Source organism: Strongylocentrotus purpuratus, unplaced genomic scaffold, assembly GCF_000002235.5.
Source record: "Strongylocentrotus purpuratus isolate Spur 01 unplaced genomic scaffold, Spur_5.0 spur5_scaffold_8, whole genome shotgun sequence".
Taxonomy (NCBI): Eukaryota; Metazoa; Echinodermata; class Echinoidea; order Camarodonta; family Strongylocentrotidae; genus Strongylocentrotus; species Strongylocentrotus purpuratus.
In genome coordinates, this window is record NW_022145614.1 from 6,996,181 (window position 1) to 7,018,538 (window position 22,358).

Consider the following 22,358-nt stretch of genomic DNA (forward strand, 5'->3'; position numbering starts at 1 on the left):
ATTGGAGTCAAACATTATTTTAATTTCATGATAATAGTTTGTGTATATGATATGTCTTTTGATCGTTTAAACGCCATGCTAACAAATATCTTTATATCATCTCTTTAGCAATCACACATAAAAAATAAAAAATAATGTGTAATTGTTTTTTATTTTATGGCGTGTTTATAGGGAACTGAACCTTCATAAAAAGATAGTTTCATGGAAGTACATGAAGTACATGAAGAAAAAGGGTCAACGGGGGAAAAATAGTGAGAATTTAAAACAAAACTGAATAACTATAATGAACTTCTTCATTTCTAAAGTTGATATTGCTATCATATTGAAATCTCTCAATTGGCAAATTTATTGTGATGTTTGATATCACATGGACTGACACTCCTTTCCGATTTGATTTTTTGGGAAGAATTTATGAGAATTTGTCTGTTCTAATTTGAAAATTGAGAGGTATTTTGAGGGGGGAATTGTTTGATAGTTCAGGTATGACATCAACCATCGTGAAAGATTTTCCAAAAAAATTTTTTTAAATAAATTTAATCACTATTCATTCTTGTCCCAACTTTAAATACTCGGTAGGTGCCACTAAGTTATAAAAAAGGAGCCTATATGTTACATACCAGTAGAACTCTCTTCATATCATCTCATTGTTCATCAATCTGTTTCTCTTTTTTTCTTCTAGTTATAATAATTCTTAGGATTAATTGTCCTTTAAATACCGGTAGTGCCTTTAGCAATAAAAACGCACAGTAAATCAATAATCGCATTACCTGTATAATTATCATACAAATTAGGCCTAATTAGAACAAGTCATGTTGAAATTTGTTTTCATATGTATGTGTTTGGTTTTATGAATGAATGTTTCATATACAATTGTCTTTTTGCATATTTTTACCGCCCAATTTTTGAGAGTTTAAAGAGAAAGTGTTATTAATTTGAACATTGATATGAATATGATTACATGTAATAGATTTATGGGGTTTAAAATTATTTTTCAAAAGCATCATTCTATCCCAGACATTTTCAGGTCATCACTTTGTGTTTACTGTTGTAGTTTTTGTTTTGTCAGAGTTTTAACAGAAACTTTTTTTCTGTTTGCAAAATTTTCCCTCTTTTACAATCTTTGTGTATTTAGAATTGCATCAATTATTTTCTTTGACGGAATTTCAGCAAAATGATGAACAGGTTTTCAGCAGGTCCCTGTAACTGTTTCATAAAACTTTTTCATTTAATCAATAACAAATTGACAATACTTGATAGAAGCAATTGAAATTGTTGCATTTAGTTTGCTGTGAGATAATTTTATGTAAGAATTGTGATAGGTGACGTGAGAAATATTTTGGTGAAAAAGGGCCAGGTCTATGAAAGCCTGATGAAATAAGTAAGTAATCCTAAATATTTACATTTCTTTGGAAAGGGGCGACGGGCCGGGCAATGTGTGTGACATTAAAGTATTCAGAATCTAAAATATCAAAAAGTTTAGTATACTTTTGGGCATAATACCTATGTCTTGTTTATATAGAGAGCATATAAAGTTTATGCTCAAGTATCACTGTAATTAACTACTTATATGTGGGCATTGTGTGGCCATTATTTTATGTAATCATGATAAAGAGTGTACATGTTGCAGATTCTTTAATTTGAATATTATATTATTTGTAGAGTGTCTACCATGTATAAAGCTAATGCCCAGATAGGTTCTTATGTTAGCATTTAATTGATATTTAATAGCTAGGGGAAGATGAAAGACTGCATGTCTCTGATTTTTGAAAAGTTGATCAAAATTGACAAATTGACAAAACTCGTTACATTGATAGTTTTTTTTTTTTTGTGGGAGAGGGGGTTAATTAGAATCGCTACAAGTTACTTATGTTATACATGTATGTGTGCTCGCAGACTTGGAGCTGTTATTCTTGCGCTTCACCCTACATTTATAAATAAGCTATGGGTATTTCTATAAATTTACAAGTGAAGATGTTCAACGTATGAATAATTTGCGAGGTATTTCTCACATGAGAAAAGGTCTTCTGTAATTTTGTTGGCAAACAAGCAACAATTAATGAATATCTTAAATTTTCATTGCCCAATTGTTTAAATTTGATGGTTTATGAGGAGTGATAAACCTTCAACCATATTAATAGAATATATCAAGAGATGTAATTTGTTAAATAGTTCCATATATTTGGAGTTCTTTCTCCCAACAGTTTTCACAGCAATAATGTTACCAAGCTGTGTAGATATCTTTTGTAAGTGGCTATTTGTACTTGAAAAGTCTGCCATTTGTTTATTGTTTTCTAGATTTTATGCACCAAAGAGCCAAGTAATAAACATAGATTCTTATATGATCTTTTGTACAAAATGAAAATGGTGTGTCATTCTCTTTCATTAAATTTCATTAAATATTGTTATATTTTGTAAAGTACATTTCTTTGAAAGTGATGTTCAAAGTGTAGCTTTTTCATCCGGGGGGGGGGGGGGGGGGGAATAAAGTGTTTTCACTAAGATTATCTTTTTGTAAAGATAATGCATTGATATTTGATGGCACTTTGTATTATTTCATTGAATACTCACAAAAGAAATACAAGAGGCCAAATGTAGTTTTCCATGTAATGGTTTCAAGCAGTTTAGAAAAAAGAATGATACATATTTTCAAACTCACTTATTTTTCCACAAAAAGGTTTATGGTAAATTTGAGTTCTCGCAATGACAGGAAAAAAATTCTCAGAGTTTAAAAAAAAAACTTTCAGGTTATGCTGTACTCATCTGTGCACTGATTTTAGAGTGAAATGTACAGCAGCTTTACAATAAGCATAGAAAGTTAAGTAAATCCTCATACATGTATCAGTCCATACTCGTTCTCCTTTTTTTTCAGCAAATTTTTGTCTACCAGGTACTTCTATTTTTATATAATTTTTCTTTTGTTGATATATATTCCTGGTCCAAACAACCCATCTGCTGCGTGATAAATACGTCACAGTTACTCTTAGCCAGTGGGTTCGAATTGCAATCAAATTCCCAGAAAGATTAAGTTTTAATATTTCCTTTGACAGTGTGGCAAGAATTCAATTATATGAGGAGATTTCATATAAGAGTGCCTGACCTCGGTGAGAATGCCCTCGAGTATGTTGTTTGCTATACATATATATATGCATATATGCGTGTGCCTACTCTTTGCTTTTGAAATTCAATTAGCAAGAGAGACAAGTAATATAAGTCGAGAGCCATCAGGGACTTTTAGATTCGCACAAAGACAATTTGGATTGCTACGATCGACGTCCTTATAAAGGGATCCGGTAACTTTGTCTTAGATCCTTTATAAATAATCCTTGATTTAGCTCATGCTGCAATGATAATTATAAACCTTTAGATCAGTCAGGAACTCCATGACTTTTACAAGCCGATCGCTTGTCTGATTATCAGGATATTAATGATTGGAATTACAAATTTTGAAAACCGTTCACTGAACGGTTTTCATAACACGACAGTCTATTGGGGAAAACGAGTATGGTAAAACCGGTCACTCAAAGATTTTTACTTTTTTGAGGCACTTCTTGATCATTTTGAAGCGTGATTCTTAATATTACACCATACCACAGACACTGGTAACATATAGGACCGTGCATCTCGGATTTAACATTGTTAAACGATCCCTTTAATGCACTGCCTTGAATGGACGTCACAGATCAGTCCAAGCAAATCTTAAAGTCCCTATTCTATAAATGTCAAGAACGAAACGCGTCATACCACAAATGTAACGTCTAAAACACATAGAGAAACGTATATAATTTCTGAGAAATACCAGGTATGAGTATACAGAATTCCCTCCACATAGATTAGAGCTTAGCTTAATTTTTGCAGTTCTCATCTCTTGAGTTAATACAAATATACATTTTGCATAGGTCGAGGTTATTTATATGACTGTATGAACAGACTATGACGACTACATGTATTATTACTGACGTATCATCCTTTGATGGGCATCGAGTCATACCCATATATACATGTAGTTACATGTATTTTAAAACAACTACAGAAAAGAAGTACAAAACCATGATTTACATGTAGATATATCTCTCTTTATATTCTTTTAATATACAAATAATCTATTTTTCAACAAAAAATGCAAATGCACAGAAATATAAAAAACATATTCACAACTACTTTTTATGACATAGAACGCTGCAGAACAATGCCTATTACCTGTTCAAAGAATATACAGTACATTGCATATGTTCCTGTTCGGATTTCAGTGTAAATTTAAAAAGCTGTAAATCAGTAATATTTGATACAAATTATATTTAAAAAGCACCTGTAGACAATTCATAAGTCAAAACTATGATGCTCCATTATCATGCAGTGAGGTGCCTCTTTCCTGAAAGAATATTTGAATTAACCATGGACATTGCACAGCGAAATAAACAAGTCATTTACATGATACTAAAATTGATCTTTCAAAATGAATGTAAATAGTGTAAGCTATTATCCCTTCAGACTTATTAGAGGTAAAATACCATCACTGCATTAATGACACATTAAGTACAAAACAATATATATATATATATGCTATTTTTTCCCCTAATTATGCCCAAACAGCAATTTTATTCTGAAAATGTGATGAAAATGGTTGTTTAAACAAAACGATGGATTGCAATCATTCTCACTATCAAAGGAAAAATGTTGAATCTTCAATTTTCAAAGTCAAAGTTTGACTAAGGCTCTTCCGTCTAATCTAATGTATATCTGGGGGTTGATAACCTCCATGACAGCTCTTTTAACACTGGTACAGATGAATCCTGCGATGGAAAACGTTAAATGATCTTGAGGCCTTTGGTATATCTACCCTATGAACAAATACAATGTGATACAGGGAGATTATTTTAGTTCATTGTGATGTCATCATCCTTTTCAAGGCAATATTTTCTCATATTCACACGGCTGTATATAAGTGAAAAATGAAAATAAAATCAGTACAGTCAAACCTGCTTTAGTGACCACCTGTATAGAAAGACTACATTTGTATAAAGACCACATTTTTTGTTTCCCTTGAAAATGGTTTCTCATTGAAACATGTACTAAAGGAACCTGTACATAAAGACCACCTGCCTTCAATGACCACTTTTCTTGTCTCCCTTGGGTGGTCTTTATAGACAGGTTTCACTGTATATTGAATGTTAGAAAGCATGACATTGAATGGGGATAGAAAAATGACTGTGTCCATTCCAGTACAATAAGATATAATCAAAGAGCTTTTAAAAAGCTTGTAAAACTTAAACGAAATTCAGATTATCATAACAAACAAATATCGACTTTACATCTTCATTCAAGAGATAACACGTAAATTGCACATCAAAAGTCTACATTGCATTACATACTATACATTCACATTACATGGCATGTATGCATACAGTTTCTGGCTATCATAAAAAGTAAATAAAACTGTGATCATTTTAAGTAAATGTTGAGATAATGACTGAAAGTCCATACATGTTTACAGGAAAAGTAGGCAAATTTCATAGTTTCATTTAATTCTTGACCAAACCTACATCCATAAAACTTTAGACTGATCAAGTATTATAATCATACTTAAAATCCTACTTCCAAGCTGCAATAAAATAATTAGGTCTGCCAAAGAGCTCAACATTTCCCCATACTAACCTTGTACTTTACCGAGAACAGTTTTGGAATCATTGATATGATTAAAACATCATATAACATAACATAATATCAACTTACCATCATATAACATAACAAATCACACGATAGATGATTCTGTTGGTATAATCATTAATTCTCAAGTACAAAAATATAAATATAAAAGCTTGCAGATATACAACTAAAAACAAAAAAATGAGTAGTCATTACAATTTACATACAGTACATGTATCTAACAATAAGTTACTGATTAGATTCAATGAAGCACTTCTATGGCTGGGTTTAAAAAGCAAGGGAATATGAGAATGCGTATTAACCTCAATCCAACATGAGAAAGAAAGAGGTGTTAACATAACAAGAGAGAGAGAGGGAGGAAGAGAGAGAGAGAGGGGGGAGAGAGAAAGGGAGTGAGCGAGCCAAAAAGAGATAGCTAATTAGAGAGAGAGAGAGAGAAAGAGAGAGAGGGAGAAAGAGAGAAAGAGAGAGGGAGAAAGAGAGAGAGAGAGAAAGAGAGAGGGAGAAAGAGAGAGAGAGAGAGAGAGAGAGGGGGGGGGGAGAGAGAGAGAGAGAGGGGGGGGGGGGAGAGGAGGGGGGGGGGGGAGGGGGGGGGGGGGGGGAGAGATGTAAAGAGAAATGGGAGGAGAAAACAAGGAGTGGAGTGTGTTTCTTTGGTACAGTACATAGTCCATGATTACCCTACATCCCCAAATAAAGATAAGTATCTATGCAAAGTGAATCCGTATTATGATTCTCGGCCAGTTTCATATCACAATATCAAAATTCCCATATCTACAGGCTTGTTAAAAAAAAAAACAGAATCTTAAATATTACACTTGATGTTCTTCAATAAATGTAGAATTCTAAGATGAGTTATGATACTCTTATTATACTCATCATTATTTCCATGATGATGTTGATGATTCGCAGCATTTATTTGGCATTGTATGATTTCTCTTAAAAAAACATACCAAAGGGGCTATCCATGCCAAGGCACATCATCCCTTTCGCCCAAACCCTGAGGACTATTCCTCCAAGATGCCTTGATGTAGTCATGACTGAGAAGCAGAGATAATTACATGTTTTCTTCTCAGTTTGGGGATTCCCCTTTTTGATTTACACCACTGCTAACGGAGTGACATTTTCCATCGGACATGACGGAGATGTCCGCAGCCGTCCTAGATGAGCGGTGCTACCCTAAGTGTTTGGAAAGTGTTTTATATGTTTTCTTCAGCAGGTGGGTGAAAGCGCGATGGAAAATAATTACTGTTCGTTTGAAGATTGTGAATTAGAAAATAAAGAACACGACATCGTTTTAATACAATGGCTTATGACGTAAACATTGACAAAGGCTTTAAAAAATCAATGGCAATAACAATACTAATCATAGTGGGTTCTTGTATAGCGTTCATGTCTGTTAGACTTTACATCCTGGGCACTCCACAATTAAACATGGGTTCAGGATGGCTGCCATTATTTCGCTCAAATATTTTAAGGAGATAATTCCGTTCCACGTACCCATTTACCTCACCTGGGGCCAGAACGGCAAATGTAGATTAATAGCGATCATTGATAGTAGCTTAAGACAATTAATATCATTGACAGTGCCTTCTGACAAAATCATTGACATTGAGGTAAGATAAAATCATTTACAATGGTATTTGACAAAAATCCCTGACAACGACTCATTGTCAACGGCTTCTGGCATCCCCCAAAGTTGCCATTTCCCCCTCCTGAGTTTGGAGCAACAGATAAAGCTGAATGTCCTAACAGCAGGCAGGCAGGCATCATCAAGATTGGAAATCTCCGGTCTCAGGTTCGCCCGGAGGCCAGATTCTCCAGGGGTTGGTGTCTGGATCTCTTAGCTTTACTGTGTTCTTCCTGGATCTGATGAAAGTGCTCTAGCATCTGGGTCCAGTTGATGTTCTTCTTGTGAGACGATTCACCCTTACTGTACAGACGGAAGAAAAAAAAGGATAACAAAACTGAGAAACACCCCAATGTTATCATTATGCCTCAATGTTTTCAATAGTTGCAAATGAAACTCCCTGATCAAAATGATACTAAACAACATTAAAATCAACAAGAATAACAACAACAATAGTGCCTTGTTGCATGGCCCCCTTTGTTGTTGTTCCCCAACCACGATGATGGAGGATGCGAAAGCTAATGTGGTTTGATTAGCAAGTGGCGCTTGTAAAATGGCGACTGGCTGGAATGCTCCCCAGGGAGTGGAGAATGTGCATACCTTGTGTGCGTGTAAGCCTGAATCCGATGACCGGGGTAATAATAATATGTTGTAAAGCGCTGTGATACACATGTATGTCTGTAAGAGCGCTATATAAATGCCAATATTATTATTATTATTATGGAGCAGAAAATTTTCATATGATCTGAATGCCTGGCAAATGTGTGTGCATGAATGCACAGCTAGTGGTCAGAATTTTTTGAAACATATGCACTTTCAACACAGTTTAGTCCATAAAATTTCTTGAAATGTTTTGACCACACAATTTTCTTGATTTTTTTTGTCCTCACAATTTCTGAAAATACCCACTCTCAAGTTCAAACCTTTACACGATAACACCTGTACGACACAATTCGATTTGGTCCTTACAACTGTGTTAACATTGACAGATTATAACTTTTCTATACCATTTCTAATCCTTTTATTATAAAACAAAACACACAAAAAATTCAACCAAAATGAGTGCTCATATAAAGGTAAACAGGTAAACCACAAATCGAGAGTTCAGTGACACACAGACGTAACTCCATATTTTGCCAAAATGCGTATTTGCTATCGAAATGTTCAGAAAAATGTGGGCTTCCAAGAAACACCAAGACTTAGCTCCACCCAACACCCCATTAAAGTCAATGGCTAGTGTAACATGGACTTAACTCCTTAAGCCCAAGTGCTCAGTGACACATAAACCACTTTTTCTCAAAATGGCCAAAATGGAGTTACTTCTTTGTGTCACTAACCCCTCGAAATAACACCTGGCTGAATACTAAGCTCTGCTAACCTTGGACCAACAGCAGCCTTGTGGCCCGGTAAGAAGAGTTTCTTGGGGGCTCCCCCTGTGCCAGACAGGTACTGCAGGTTAGGTACACATGTAAGGCGATGGTGGAGGATGTTGAAAGCGGTGCTCTGGGGGAGCAGCATGAGAAGACCGTACAGGCTCTTCAGAAGATAGGGGTTATGCTCGGCATCCAACAGCTGAAGACGCAGATCTGTGTTAGAGGTCAAAGTTCATTCAGTTAAAACGTTTTTATTTTAGCTCTGTAGAATACTAGTACTGGTTTGAAGGCATTGTGATAACAAAATATCTGCACTCGTGATAAATCATTTACTTTCGAATTTTAGTATGTGCAAGAATAATATAATGGTGTTATTTCACAAGGTCTAGGGCATAATGTACATGTATAGGAGTAATAAATTTATGTACACTGGGGCAAAATTACATTGTTTGGATGATTTACAACATGATCTGAAAAAGAAGGAGAGATACAATTTGACCAATGCAATTACTAATATGAGATTACATATAATATCTTCAAACCCTTTGTAAAAATAAGTATGCTTTTAATACAGCAATTTGAGTGGTGTTTCATATACAATATGAGAAGTATTAGCATTTCTTCTTATAGTTTTGTAACCAAGATTTATTACCATGTCATACATTAATCTACTTCCTATGGCCACCATCTGTGATATTCAAGTGCAAAATGTAAAGGTGAAACATGTACATGTATAGCATCTTAGAACCTTCATACTCACATGTGAATATAGGTGACTCAATAAGCTGTACTAATTTGTCAATCTCTGTGAGAAAGTCAACCGTGACCTCCAAATCACCGCTGTGAAATTACCAATATCATTAAGGAAACAAAATTACAACTTAATATCTTTTAATTTTTGCTTCAATGAATTTCATAAACCTCTGAATCTTGAACAAATTTATAAAATATCATTCTAATAAAAAGAATGAAAAGTTCTAGGAGCTAGACTAATTACTACTTTAAGTAATATAAGAATGCAACAAACTACAAAAGACTAGGAAACCCAATTTTAGTACATGTTGTATTATGGCAAGTTGGGAAGTAGATGCGCTGACAAATAAGGCATTCCTTTATTTAAGACATCACACATGAGTAAATAGCACAAGAGTGATGTTATCACACAAATATTTTGAATACTATGAATGATTAATATATATTTGCAAGTAACTTCTTTCAACAGGACAATTATAAAAGTTGTTTGTGTTGAACTCACATTTCAAAACCTGGGACTCAAGTATTGGACATTGCTTTAGCTTTGCAGCCATTGTGTTGCTCAAAGCATTCAAGAAATTCTTCCCCTAATTGAGGTATATTCACATGAGCTTGTTCAACAGTATCTAGAATTTTTAAATATAAATTGGTTCTTTTTCTAAGGATACAATTGGTATATAAGATCGCAGGAATGTTTGTAGTTTTGAGTGAGGAGGCAAAGCGAGACCGTTGCAACTGGGCTGTGACACCAAGACTTGTAGAGACAGCAAAACAAACTGCAACTGGCCTGAGCGAGAGAAAATAGAGCCACACAGGATATAATAAAACATGTGTGAGAACAAGATTGGTAGTTTCAACTATTCATATATGACACAAGTCACAATTAAAGAAAAAAAAAGCATTCTTTCCTTTTCTATAAATATCGCTTTAACATATATTTCCTGCTCCTATCTGATGCACAACATAGAGAAGTATTATCTAAATGAAGTATTCTAAACTTTGTTCCCATACCTGAATATAGATGCTCTTTATTTGGGTCTTGTTCTGCCATCCCTATGAGATGACTTGAAATACCAATCATATCCCATGTAAACATAGTGAAAACTACAAGAATTTCATTCTAACAATAAGGCATTTGAAAAAAACACTTTTGTGGTGTAATCATTCTGTTTTCTTTCTTGTAAAGCTGAAAAGTGGGTGGATAGAATATGAGCATAGAGATTATAGATTGAAGAGTGAGAATATCACCTCTGTTCTGAGATCCTTGAGTTTATTGCGAAGATCAAACAGCTCGGTGGATGTGAGTAGAATAGTGTTTAATGTCTGGACCATGGTAGTAGCAAACTTCATGTCGGGTGAATCCAAAAGAATCTTAGATAGAGCCTGGTAGATGTGTTCTGCATTCAACAACAGGCACAGCTGTCTGTCGTGCATAGAAAGAATACAAACCGATGCTTTCAATCATTTAAGTCAAATACATTTCAATTCAAATTCAAATGGATTAAATTCAATGTACTGCAATCACCTTTCAGGAATTTTAGTGCTGTACTGGTAATTCATTTATTTCATGGCAAGAAATACCCGTGAGTCCGGACCACTCTGAATTACACGAAATCTTTTTTTCCTATGAAATATATTTTTTCCTATGAAATATATTTTTAGAACCCCCACCCCCCCCCCCCCCCCCCCCCCCCGAATTGCTTAATAGGATTATTTCAACTTTCACTATTAAAATAGAAGGATTCTTTCCTTAATCCCTCACCTGGAAAAAAGAGTCGTCACTGTTACTGAAAATACAAAATGATGCCCCAAAACCTTCGGAATTTGGTCGGAATCACCCAAATGACAGTACTGTTTATTTAGCCAGCTATATGGCACCAAGAGTATATAAAGCTTTTACTTGCTTTTTATCAGTCAGGCAAAATTAAAAATTATATCTCTTAACCCATCGCCTGCGGGAACCAGCTGGTCCCTGTATTAAAGCTATTGAAATGAAAGAATTCAGTAGTGAACGGCTTAAGCAATCTGTACTAGTTTACAGAAGGGATCGGACCACCCTGCAAGGTCACTGACATGTGGTTATCTCATCAAATCAGCTCTCACATTAACATGAGAAAAAGAGGATCATTGCGGACCAATGGTCACCGATTGGGCATTGTTTGCTATATATAGGGCGTGGGTAGCTATAATTAGTGCAGTGGGGCTTTAAACAATCTTTACCTGATGATAAAGGACCCTCTATCCTCCAGGAGTTGAGGATCGGTCGAGAAGAGGCTCAGAAGCTTCACCATGAAGTCTGTGAAGTACTTGTTTGTACCTGTCACTGCCCTGAAGGATGCGTTAGATGCCGCAGACGGAGCGATCTGATTGGTCTCTTGCTGGTCGGCAACAAAGTCTGGACCAGCCGACGAAGATACTATCTCGGCTAGGACCTCGAGGTCACGGAGAACAACCTACAAATAAGGCCAAAGAATTCATCCCAATTTCTTTGTTAACAGTGAAGTTTTAGCCTTACATTTTATGAACATTTAAGGTTATAACATTTATCACAATACTATATTCGCACATAAACATAGCCATTACATTTCTTTTTATTTCAACAGACTTTCAATTATTTCACTAAAAGTTTCAAATATACACTTTCCAATTAGATTCAAGCACAATTTTCAAGCACTTTCATTTACACTGACATACATCTGATAAGTTTCTTCTTACGTAAATACTTTGCATCAAATGTAAGAAGTTTTAACAAAATAATCAAATAGCTAGACGTTCATCCTAGGATGCTGATGCTGCAAATCCTATGAGAAGACATATAAGTTTCTATCAATTAGACAAAATAAATTGCAATATTACAAACCTCATCTGATGGATCTGAGAGAGTCTTCAAAATGACTGGGAAGAGTTGTTCAACATGATAGAATATCTGTTAAAATAAAACAAAATATAAGTTATATAACATAACACCACATGTGAGTCTTCTAGTTATATGGGAAGCATTATTTTCATTCAAAAATATCTTTACTTTGAAATACTTTGGAATAATGATTCTATACATGAAAAACTGGCTTCATCTATTAAAGTGATACCTTTCACAAACTTCTTCAAATTCTGTATTAGCAAATTACCGTAGTCATTTTCTTTTCTTTTTTTCTGCACAATGAGGCGTTGACAATGTGTACAAAACCAGGTAACATTGCTATCTTTTTTTTCCTGATTACTTTCTTTCATTATGTACACGCCTCTCTGTTTTGACCTCTCTATATCTCTCTGTCAACAACAAAATGGTTACAGTTATTGAATGCTTTAGACTAACCTTCTTTGGTGTCTTGATATGTAGATGGTAGATCCATTGTAAGACCGCTATCCTGGTCTGTATTGACTTGTGACCTAGGTACCGGGTCAGGACCTGGACTATGGGAGCGAGCTTCAGCTTGACTGGAAGAGTTATATGGGTTCTAAAGGGATGATATAATTCCACAATACAGACAGCCTGAATAACATTGAATGATGATTTATTTGGTCAAGTCCAAGGTTGTTTGTTCCAAAGATTACCGGCAGCATCAAGATTTTAGTTGTTGGATACCTGATTATTTTATCAAGTTCATAGCCCTACCAGAGCTTGGATCAGACCAGATAGTAAGAAAATTGACATTTGTGATATTATTTGTTCTCTTTTCTTTATTTTTGGTAACATATGGAAGCATAAAAATCTTTTATTTGCTTCATATTCCTTGACCATTGAGATATAGAATGCCAGAGACTTCAGGGAGGACGGATATTTAATACATATTTTATCTTTTTAGATGAATAGACCCCTCTAGGCAGTACTTAAAGTCACATAGAAGTCAGCTCTCAAGGGGAATTCGACACCGTTCGGGTGTTTACCCAAATAACAGGTGTTGTCAATCACCAGGGTTAGCCTTGAGTTTTATGACCATTATACCTTCTGTAATGCTTTGCTTTTCCTTCGCCCGAATAATCTCCGAGCATGCTCTGAGAGACTAGGGGTAATTCTTGACGGGCCAACGGGTTTGCTGTGTGCAGATTTCTACTCCCATTAATGGTATTTCCACCAAGTTTTGTGTCAGCGAATTATAGCCTTCAGCACATGGAAACTGACTACCCACTCCCTTTAAATGTTCGTACCATTGTCTAGCAAATGCAGATTTGATAAGACCTGACTCTGTACATACATGTAGAATAGAACTCTAATTAACATGAGATGTTGAAAGTAGAATTAACGCAATGAATTTCATGTCTACACTGTAATTCTGTGGAATAGACCAAATGACACCAACAAAATTGAACATCTCTGTGATAATTCAAAATGTCAATATGCAAGTTTCAACAAGTTGCTAAAAAAAAGTATCTGTATCTATGGGATCTAAAATGAGAATGGCTACTTACAGATCAGTTTTTTCTGGAGTGTTTGAGACTGGAGGTTGGTTGGTATCATCATCGTCACTCTGTGTTACCAGTCTCATCAAACTCTGATTCACCGATGTAGCAACTTCTTTGATGCGTGAGGTCAAAGGTCGAAGGTCAAGGATAATATCAAATCTCTGCTTTTATTCACATGAAATCACACTCTGGTATTACAACTTTTAAAAATTCTGTTCCCTAAGCAGGAGGTTTTCAGTTATGTAATCGTTTAATTATCGGCTGAAAGAAAGATCTTGCCATGTAAAAGAGGATTGTTATTTTTTTTTTTTTTAATGTAATCATATATTTTGACACTATCGTAAAAAGAAATGGGCCAGTAAAGTGCATTTACCTTCACAAGTACGAAAAGAGAATCATTATTTTTTTTATATACAGGACCAATCTATGACAATATTCAGCTTATATCAACAAACCTGTGTCTTTGATAAATAATGGAATTTTTTATGAAATATTCCCCCCCCCCCCTCCTCCCTTCCTGCACCTTATTCTCACATATTCCATGACTTTTAAAAAGGATATTCTTTCTTTTTTGGTCTTCGTACGCGAGGCAAGGAAGTGCGGCACTGAGTAACGCTGACATGAAATGAAGCAAGGACCTTCCAGCCAGGTTCAAGAATTCTCTGATCCACGTCATTGCTGTAAGCTGTATCAATTCAACTGAAAATAGAGAAATAGAAAGAATTTAATGCATTCAATATAACAAATATTTATATGAAATATGTTTCGCAGCACAAGGATTAAACTGCACACATTTCACAATGTTTCAAATACATTAATAGCATTTACGGGAAGGATATAATTGAACAGAAAGACTATCTTGTTATAATATGGTTTCAGTGAACAAATTCATCAGATCATTACACTCCCAGAATTATTTTGGGTACTCATACAAGTGAAGAGTAAGAATTAGCAAAACACCTGCTATATTGAATGAGGGTTAACGGCTGAAACACAATACCTAATAATAATAATAATAACAATATTAATATTCATAATAGTTATAATAATAATAATAATATATATAATAATGATAATAATAATGATAACGATAATAATATGTTTTGTTTCTTGTATACCGGTAGCATTTAGCACATATAACATTATGATATCACATACGGTATCTATGCCCTTCTGAAGGAGCTGGATATTATTACCCTGGCTTTACTCCCTCGACTTATTCTGTAAGCTTACACTTACAACATGATTTACAACAATGCATCATCGGCAATCCCATCCCACTTTTACACAATCACTTGGAAGCGTAATAAAAAACTCTTCCCCTTAGGATACGAGCATTTAACGATTCCATGACATTTGCTCCGGCGACAATTGCTCCGCTGTAAATTTCATACACTAATCGAATGGCTAACTTCAACCCTGGATTCAACACTATACCCTACCCTAAACCTAACCCTAAACCTAACATAAAACCCTATTGAAACCCTAACCCTAACCCTACATCTTAGACGAAATAAAGCCCGGAGCAATTGTCGCAGGAGCAAATGTCGTGTCACCCATTTAACAAGACCACTGAAATAAAAAATGGATGCCCCTACTTTAACCTTTCAATCATAAACAAATTGAAATTTCAGGAATCTACAATTCACCCCATATCTTTGATTTGCCTTGTAATTCGAAAGTATTGTTATTTCAATGCTTAAAAGGAACTAACCTTGGGATGTTGTATGTGTGGTTAGGATGTTCACCATGTTTGGAAAGTCTGCACTGCTTGGATTCTTGCGGATGCCTTTCAGAAACTCATCTAGACAAAACTCACACCTGTTCAAACATATTGAAGAATGCATAGTTTGAGCAGACTATTATCCATTCCCATCGGATGATGGAATTTCATCATGCATTGCGATACGGATAGGTAAAACTATTACATGGGTTATTCTATGAATGTCGGAAGGGACATTTAGAAAAATATTCTATTATTTTGAGAAAAGGAATCAGTAGTGAATATTTACTTCATGGTGATAGTAAAGTACTAACTGGGGGCCATATGAAGATATGACAACCAAAGATAAATATCCCTTCTCAGCAAAGTAGAGCTTAAATTATCATATGTCGTACAGGACACATAGAATTTTGATTTTACTGGAAATTCTAGGTATTAAAGCCCGTCTGTACTAGTTTGGCCAGGGGGATTAGACCTCCCTGCAAGGTCACTAACAGATGGTTTTCTCATCAAATCAGCTCTCAATTAACATAAGAAAAGGGGATCATGGGGGACCAACAGGCACCGATTAGGCATTGTTTGCTATTTTGAGGGCGCAAGTAGCCAAAAGTAGTGCAGTAGGGCTTTAAAGAAGACTTTAATACATCTTTCATACTGAAAATGTCATTACCCAAAAAAAAATGCACATTGCACAAGATTGACATCTTCAGGATGATATGTCCTACAGGACATCCCTGGACTTTGACATGTCCATATTACAGACCTCACACAATCAAAATGATAGTGTCTTCTTAAATGAACACAATCTAATAAAACAACATTAGAACAAGAGCTTTGAATGTTTCATATATTATAAATGGGCAATATGTATTGAAATATGAAATATGAAATATATCAAACAAGACAACTTAAATGCATTCATACAGTTAAGCATGTGTCTGCTGATGTACCGGTACACAGACTTTGAGACCTCATTCAGTTTTCATTGAATGACTAATAGAAAATTCCCTTTGTATCCATGTTTGTTTGCTATTTAAAGAGGAAACGAAGACGTAATAATTACATTTTTCTGACTTCCTTGTTTTGATCGCTGAGAATATGGAAGAGGCCATCCAGGATCTCTGGCAGGTAGACGAGCATGTTGATGTCTGGCACAGAGTCCAACGTCGTGACCTGAAAATAATGGAATCTTTCAATGACAGGAAATGTGACACCAATAAATCACCACTTCAAGTGAAAGTAATGCTCATTTGTGTTGATGATGATGATGAACAGCATTTGTATGGCGCCATATATCTGTTTCAGAAAACATTCAAAGGCGTTATTACTTTCATCAGTATCAGACTATTTTGAAGACCTTTGTATTTTTGTCCATTTTATCTATCTTATTAATACATTTCTACTTTTATGCTCTCCCTTCACTCTCTCACTTTGACTCTCTATCTCTTTCTCTCTCTATCTCTATCTCTCTCTCTCTCTCTTCTCTCTAGGTCTGCGTCTGTCTGTCTCTCTCTCTTCTCTCTAGGTCTGCGTCTGTCTCTCTCTCTCTCTCTATCTATGTCTCTCTATTCTCTCTCGGTCTGCCTCTGTCTTTCTCTGTCTCTCTATCTATCTATGTTTCTCTCACTCTTTTCTGTCGGTCTGGCTGTGTGTGTGTGTGTGTCTCTCTCTCTCTCTCTCTTTGTCTCTCTATCTACCTATGTCTCTCTCACTCCTCTCTATTCCTATGCTTCACATTTCTTCTGTCATCGTCAAATTACACATGTCTCTTTTCTAACTACCCCCCCCCCTTTAATGATACAAATATTAAAATGTTGTGGCTGAAACATTTCAGTGTCGAATAAAATGAATTGCACAATAAAGGACGACTTAGACTTCTATGACATGGTCAAAGTCTAGGACCTTTAAATTGTTAAACGTATGCTCAAACTAAATCATATGTTAGGAGCCAGAAGCGCGATAACTGTGTAAAATTATACAAGTATCTGGCTTCGAACACATGACATGGTACACCATACATGTACATACCCATGAGAGAATGAACTGACCCACAAAGGAATTTTGAGTGTAGATTCTCTCTCGCAATAAGTTGATAAATGCATTCAGATCAAAGTTTGGGCTACCAGTCACAATGTCCTGCCAAGAAATATAAATAGAATGCGCTCATGTTTTCATCATAAATGCTAGTAAATATATGAACAGTTATTGAAAAACAAAACTGAGCAACAAGAACTATACTTTAAGCTATGGTCACAAATCTGAGCAGTGACTGACCGATCAGTAGCCTGCTCGGTCGCTGCTGGAATTTAGGCATCGCCCAGCAATTAGGTCGGTGCCGGGCGGTGACCACCCAGGCACCGAGCGTATTTTGGGCGGCGAGTGAAAAGTGAGCAGGCGCCGCCCAAATTTTAACTCCGCGCTAAAACTTCAGCGGCGACCGAGCGATGCCCTAAAAACGAGCGGTGCCTGGGCGGCCGCCGCTCAGTGGCCTGGCAGCCGCCGGGCAAAATTGGTTAAAAAATCGCCGCTCGGCCGCCGAGCAGGCTACTTTTGGGTGATGTGACCATAGCATTACTTGACAGCCAAACAACAGGTGGACTCACATCAGTTACTTAATTAATTCAGATGACAATATTACATATATATATGTGTCAAAACTGTCAGGCCATTTTTCATGAATGTATCATGTATCGACATAATCTAATGAGAATTAAAGATAATAGTAGAGCAAGGTATTCAATAGCAAAAAATTAATCATATCTTTAAAATCAAGTGTCAGGTGGACTTACAATAACTTCATTTACATGTAGTTGAGAAAAAACCATTTATGCATGAATTATATTCATTTAAGTTATCAAAATCTATCAAATATACAAAAGAAACTTACAACAAGACTATTGAAGAAGAAAAAAGATCATGGAAAAATGTGGATTATTAAAATAGAATCTCTTGAATTCTGATGAGGCATTCATGCTTTCAACGTTTAACCACATCGGATGGTAAACATGCTCAGCAGAAAAACAATGAATGGAATGAATCTCCTGCAATGTCCCACACACTACATCAAAACTGATCCAGTCACACCTGTCTATAGTGATCGCCCAAGGCAAACACAAACTTGTTGTCTTTGTAGACAGGTTCCTTTAGTCCATGTTTCAATGAGAAACCATTTTCAGGGAAACAAAAAATGTGGTCTTTGTAGACAGGTGGTCACTAAAGCAGGTTTGACTGTATTTTCATGTGTCTCAAAAATATATGATATATTTGAAATAGATGCATGACAATTCATTACCTTCAAGAGTCTATCCAACAGCTCTGAACCATTCTTAACATTTATATCTGGATCTGCTGCAAGCTGTTCACAAGATACAAAATGAAGAAAACAGGTTGTGAGGTTCATGTACAGATTCAGATCACAATCGTTCAGAAAACATACCGGTAGTCATCTTGTTGACAGTTTTAAAAAGTGAATAGTTGTAATCCTCCTTAAAATGACAAGACATCCAAAAATAATCAATGGAAATAAGATACAACATATATGATAACAAAGTTTGTGAGAGTTTAAGACAAGGATTCAAATTATATTCCACATCTCACTTGATTATTGTTTCACTTACGTATTAATATTCATATTGTTTTTCTAATTGGTATGTAAAAGAATATACGACAGTTGGCCTAATGAAAAAATCAAAAACAAATGAACACGAATGGTGTGGAATTAGCTATGGCAAACTCCAAAGAGCTGCAGTACAAACAAAAAATAATAATACTACCGGTAATAATGATATATCATGAATAAAAATCACTGCAAACTGTAAGTAAACAAAACATAAGAGGGGAAAAATCTATCATGAATATTTTTTTAAACTGCTGTATAATAAAAAAATAAAAAAGTTTACAGTTGAAAATCTCACCACGAAGAGGACATTGAAGACATCATTGAAATGCTTAAGGATAGCATTCCTGGTGACTTTGGCTATGTTGTAGAGTGCCTCACAAGCCAAGTAGCGAGTCCTGCTATCTGGATCTTTGAAACATGGCAGGACAGGTCTGATCAGTTCAGATACATACCCTGAAGACTCCTGCCCGGGAACAAATTGGAAATTAATTTAAAAGGTTGATTGATAAAATAAGGAGGAGTAAAATATACGGTACTCATTGATGTAAGAAAATTGATGAAAAGTATTTCAGGAAAAAATATAGAAAACAGCATGAACGAATTATTGTATTGTAATATCCAGTGTCTATGTAAACTCAACGAATGAAATACTTTCAGGTCAAAATTTACCATAAAGGTAATCGGAATAAGTCTTATCAGCTTGTAACCAGACAAATACTAAAGTAGCAAGAAATGTATACTAATACTCTACACTCTCTATTTCACAGGTCAAATACATTTAGGATTTTGTTTTCTTGTTTTGATGGAGGAGTAACTCTATTTCCCTTCATCCAAAGAAAAACAACAATTCTGTGTGTTATTGTTACTTCTATTGGTCGACTAAAGCCTATAAAAATTTAAAGTGATTGAGATTGAAAAGATTCTAACCTTTCCAAGTCCAGTGGCCGTTGCAGCAAGACCGATAAGGCCACCTCTCTTGAGGCTTGTGTTTGGCGAGAGGGCAAAATCAGAACCCAGGACAGCTGTCAGTTTGTAGATCTGATCTTTGTCTCCTTTTGCTGCTAGATCACGAACAAGCCTAATTATAATGAAAATCAGTGCATAAACAGTGACGTTCAAGAGCAGGGCAATCAATAGACCGAAAGCTTCAGTCTCTATACCGTCGGTTGTTCCACTGAGACTACGTCTGGCTCCACTAGACCTCCGGTTATAGAGACAGAACGATCGCCTATGCCAGCCTATGTTGAAGATATCACGGCTAGATTTTAGCCGTTAGGCCCCTCCGACAAACATGAACAAACTTGCCACGGCCGTATTGTTATGCCCCCAAAATCCCCCAAAATGTCATTTTACCTCGTGCATATCCAATTTTACATTAGGCCTAGGCTATAATACATCGGTTCCACTTACTAACTTGATTGAAATAATCCGTTTAATGGTCCCTTTTAAGGAAATTATGGGTCAAAATCGACATCCATGTTGAAAATCTTGCAAGCCGTGTTAAACTCTCGCTGCTGTCAATCTCATCCCTTCTAGTCTACGCCGAAGGCAAAAATGATTATGAAGGAAAAACTGTGATAACGCCATTACGAACGTGTAGATGGCGCACAGTTTTTCCTTCATAATCATTTTGCCTTCGGCGTAGACTAGAAGGGATGAGATTGACGGCAGCGAGAGTTTAACACGGCTTGCAAGATTTTCAACATGGATGTCGATTTTGACCCATAATTTCCTTAAAAGGGACCATTAAACGGATTATTTCAATCAAGTTAGTAAGTGGAACCGATGTATTATAGCCTAGGCCTAATGTAAAATTGGATATGCAAGAGGTAAAATGACATTTTGGGGGATTTTGGGGGCATAACAATACGGCCGTGGCAAGTTTGTTCATGTTTGTCGGAGGGGCCTAACGGCTAAAATCTAGCCGTGATATCTTCAACATAGGCTGGCATAGGCGATCGTTCAGTCTCTATAACCGGAGGTCTAGTCGAGCCAGACGTAGTCTCAGTGGAACAACCGACGGTATAGAGACTGAAGCTTTCGGTCTAGGCAATCAAGGACACATAATTTAGCGATATAAAGCAATGGGGAAAAGATTTAAAAAGAAAGACACAAATTTAGGATTCATGCAAGCAGTAAACAAATGTTTATGCATACATGTACATGTAAATTCTTCAAGCCAGTTCCCAACATTTTCTGATCATTCTACTTTTCAAATGCATCAGCATCAGACAAGACAAGAACTAGGGCATGGTCACAGTCCAGTGATTACTGATTTGAGAAGAAGAAAATCCTCTACAGAAGTATTCAGTTTATAGGACCGTGTAGGACAGGGGAAATTTTGTTTGCAAATGTGTCTATAGGCCATGTATTTAACATTGTCAGTTGGACTAAGAACAGTCACCATGAACACACTCAGTACTCAAGACAAGTCAAGACGAGTCAAGAGTCAAACTCAAAACTCATTCACTATTCAGACATTTGATTCTGTCTCTAGACACTAATTTAAATAGATCTACAGCTAAAAAAAGTAAAAAACGGTCGAGTATCTGGAATCATGATTAGCATAGTGCTAGAATGGGTATATAATCAAACTAGACAAGGAGCATATCTCAAAACTAAAACAAAACCGGGATCTAGCTTAGATCTAATCAACTTAGAATCTACATCAACACCGGCGCGGCAGTAGAGCCATGGCCCAACCCCGCCCCGCCACGCCCGCGACCTAGTACCGTAGGCCTATGCGATATGAGTGGGGTATCATTAGCGGCACTTCACAGTGCGCGGTGCAGTGAAAAGGATAAACACAAATTTAGATACATTTACTTACTTTTCAATATCCAATGCAGCTCCCTTCCTTTTCTCGTACATCTTATCACTAAGGGCTCTTCCAATTGCCTGTGGAAGGGGGCCATAATCAGACTGATTACTTGACATTTCTGCTGTTTTTGATGGACAAATCTCGTGATCCTCCTCTTGTCATTTAGCTATGGAATGCTAATCGTGCAATCTCCCTCTCCTTTCATCTCTCTCTCCCTCTCCCTCCCTAGCTGCTCCCGCCCCCTCTATATTTCCCTTCTGTTATTCCTACCATTTACTTAAATTTCTTTAAGAATATATAATTTTATTCGAAATGTACATGTATCCATTTATTCATTTCTTACTTCCCAACTTGCTTCATATTTGCTAGTA

The 22,358-nt window shown here is 36.0% G+C and overlaps 1 protein-coding gene across 1 annotated transcript; it reads right to left on the reverse strand.

The window, feature by feature from the left end:
* Window positions 1-6,273: 6,273 nt before the first annotated feature.
* LOC579402 (protein VAC14 homolog) lies at window positions 6,274-22,184 on the reverse strand. Its single transcript, XM_030975843.1, has 17 exons — window positions 21,997-22,184; window positions 20,094-20,244; window positions 19,462-19,629; window positions 18,840-18,902; window positions 17,576-17,683; window positions 16,611-16,720; window positions 15,539-15,645; window positions 14,386-14,523; window positions 13,831-13,945; window positions 12,737-12,878; window positions 12,281-12,346; window positions 11,641-11,873; window positions 10,669-10,843; window positions 10,089-10,207; window positions 9,428-9,507; window positions 8,673-8,880; window positions 6,274-7,597 (listed from the first exon to the last, which is right to left on the reverse strand). Exons 1-17 carry the CDS (start codon window positions 22,101-22,103, stop codon window positions 7,459-7,461), a joined length of 2,229 nt encoding a protein of 742 aa, XP_030831703.1. The 5' UTR covers window positions 22,104-22,184; the 3' UTR covers window positions 6,274-7,458.
* Window positions 22,185-22,358: the final 174 nt, after the last annotated feature.

Bases quoted from the DNA above. Each gene is read 5' to 3' on its own strand.
- LOC579402 (XM_030975843.1), bottom strand. From the start codon at position 22,103: ATGTCAAGTAATCAGTCTGATTATGGCCCCCTTCCACAGGCAATTGGA. The intron at 12,347-12,736 runs GTTAGTCTAAAG...TTATTTTAACAG, and splicing joins ATATCAAGACACCAAAGAAG to ATATTCTATCATGTTGAACA. The intron at 7,598-8,672 runs GTTAGCAGAGCT...CCGTCTGTACAG, and splicing joins AAGGCTGCTGTTGGTCCAAG to TAAGGGTGAATCGTCTCACA.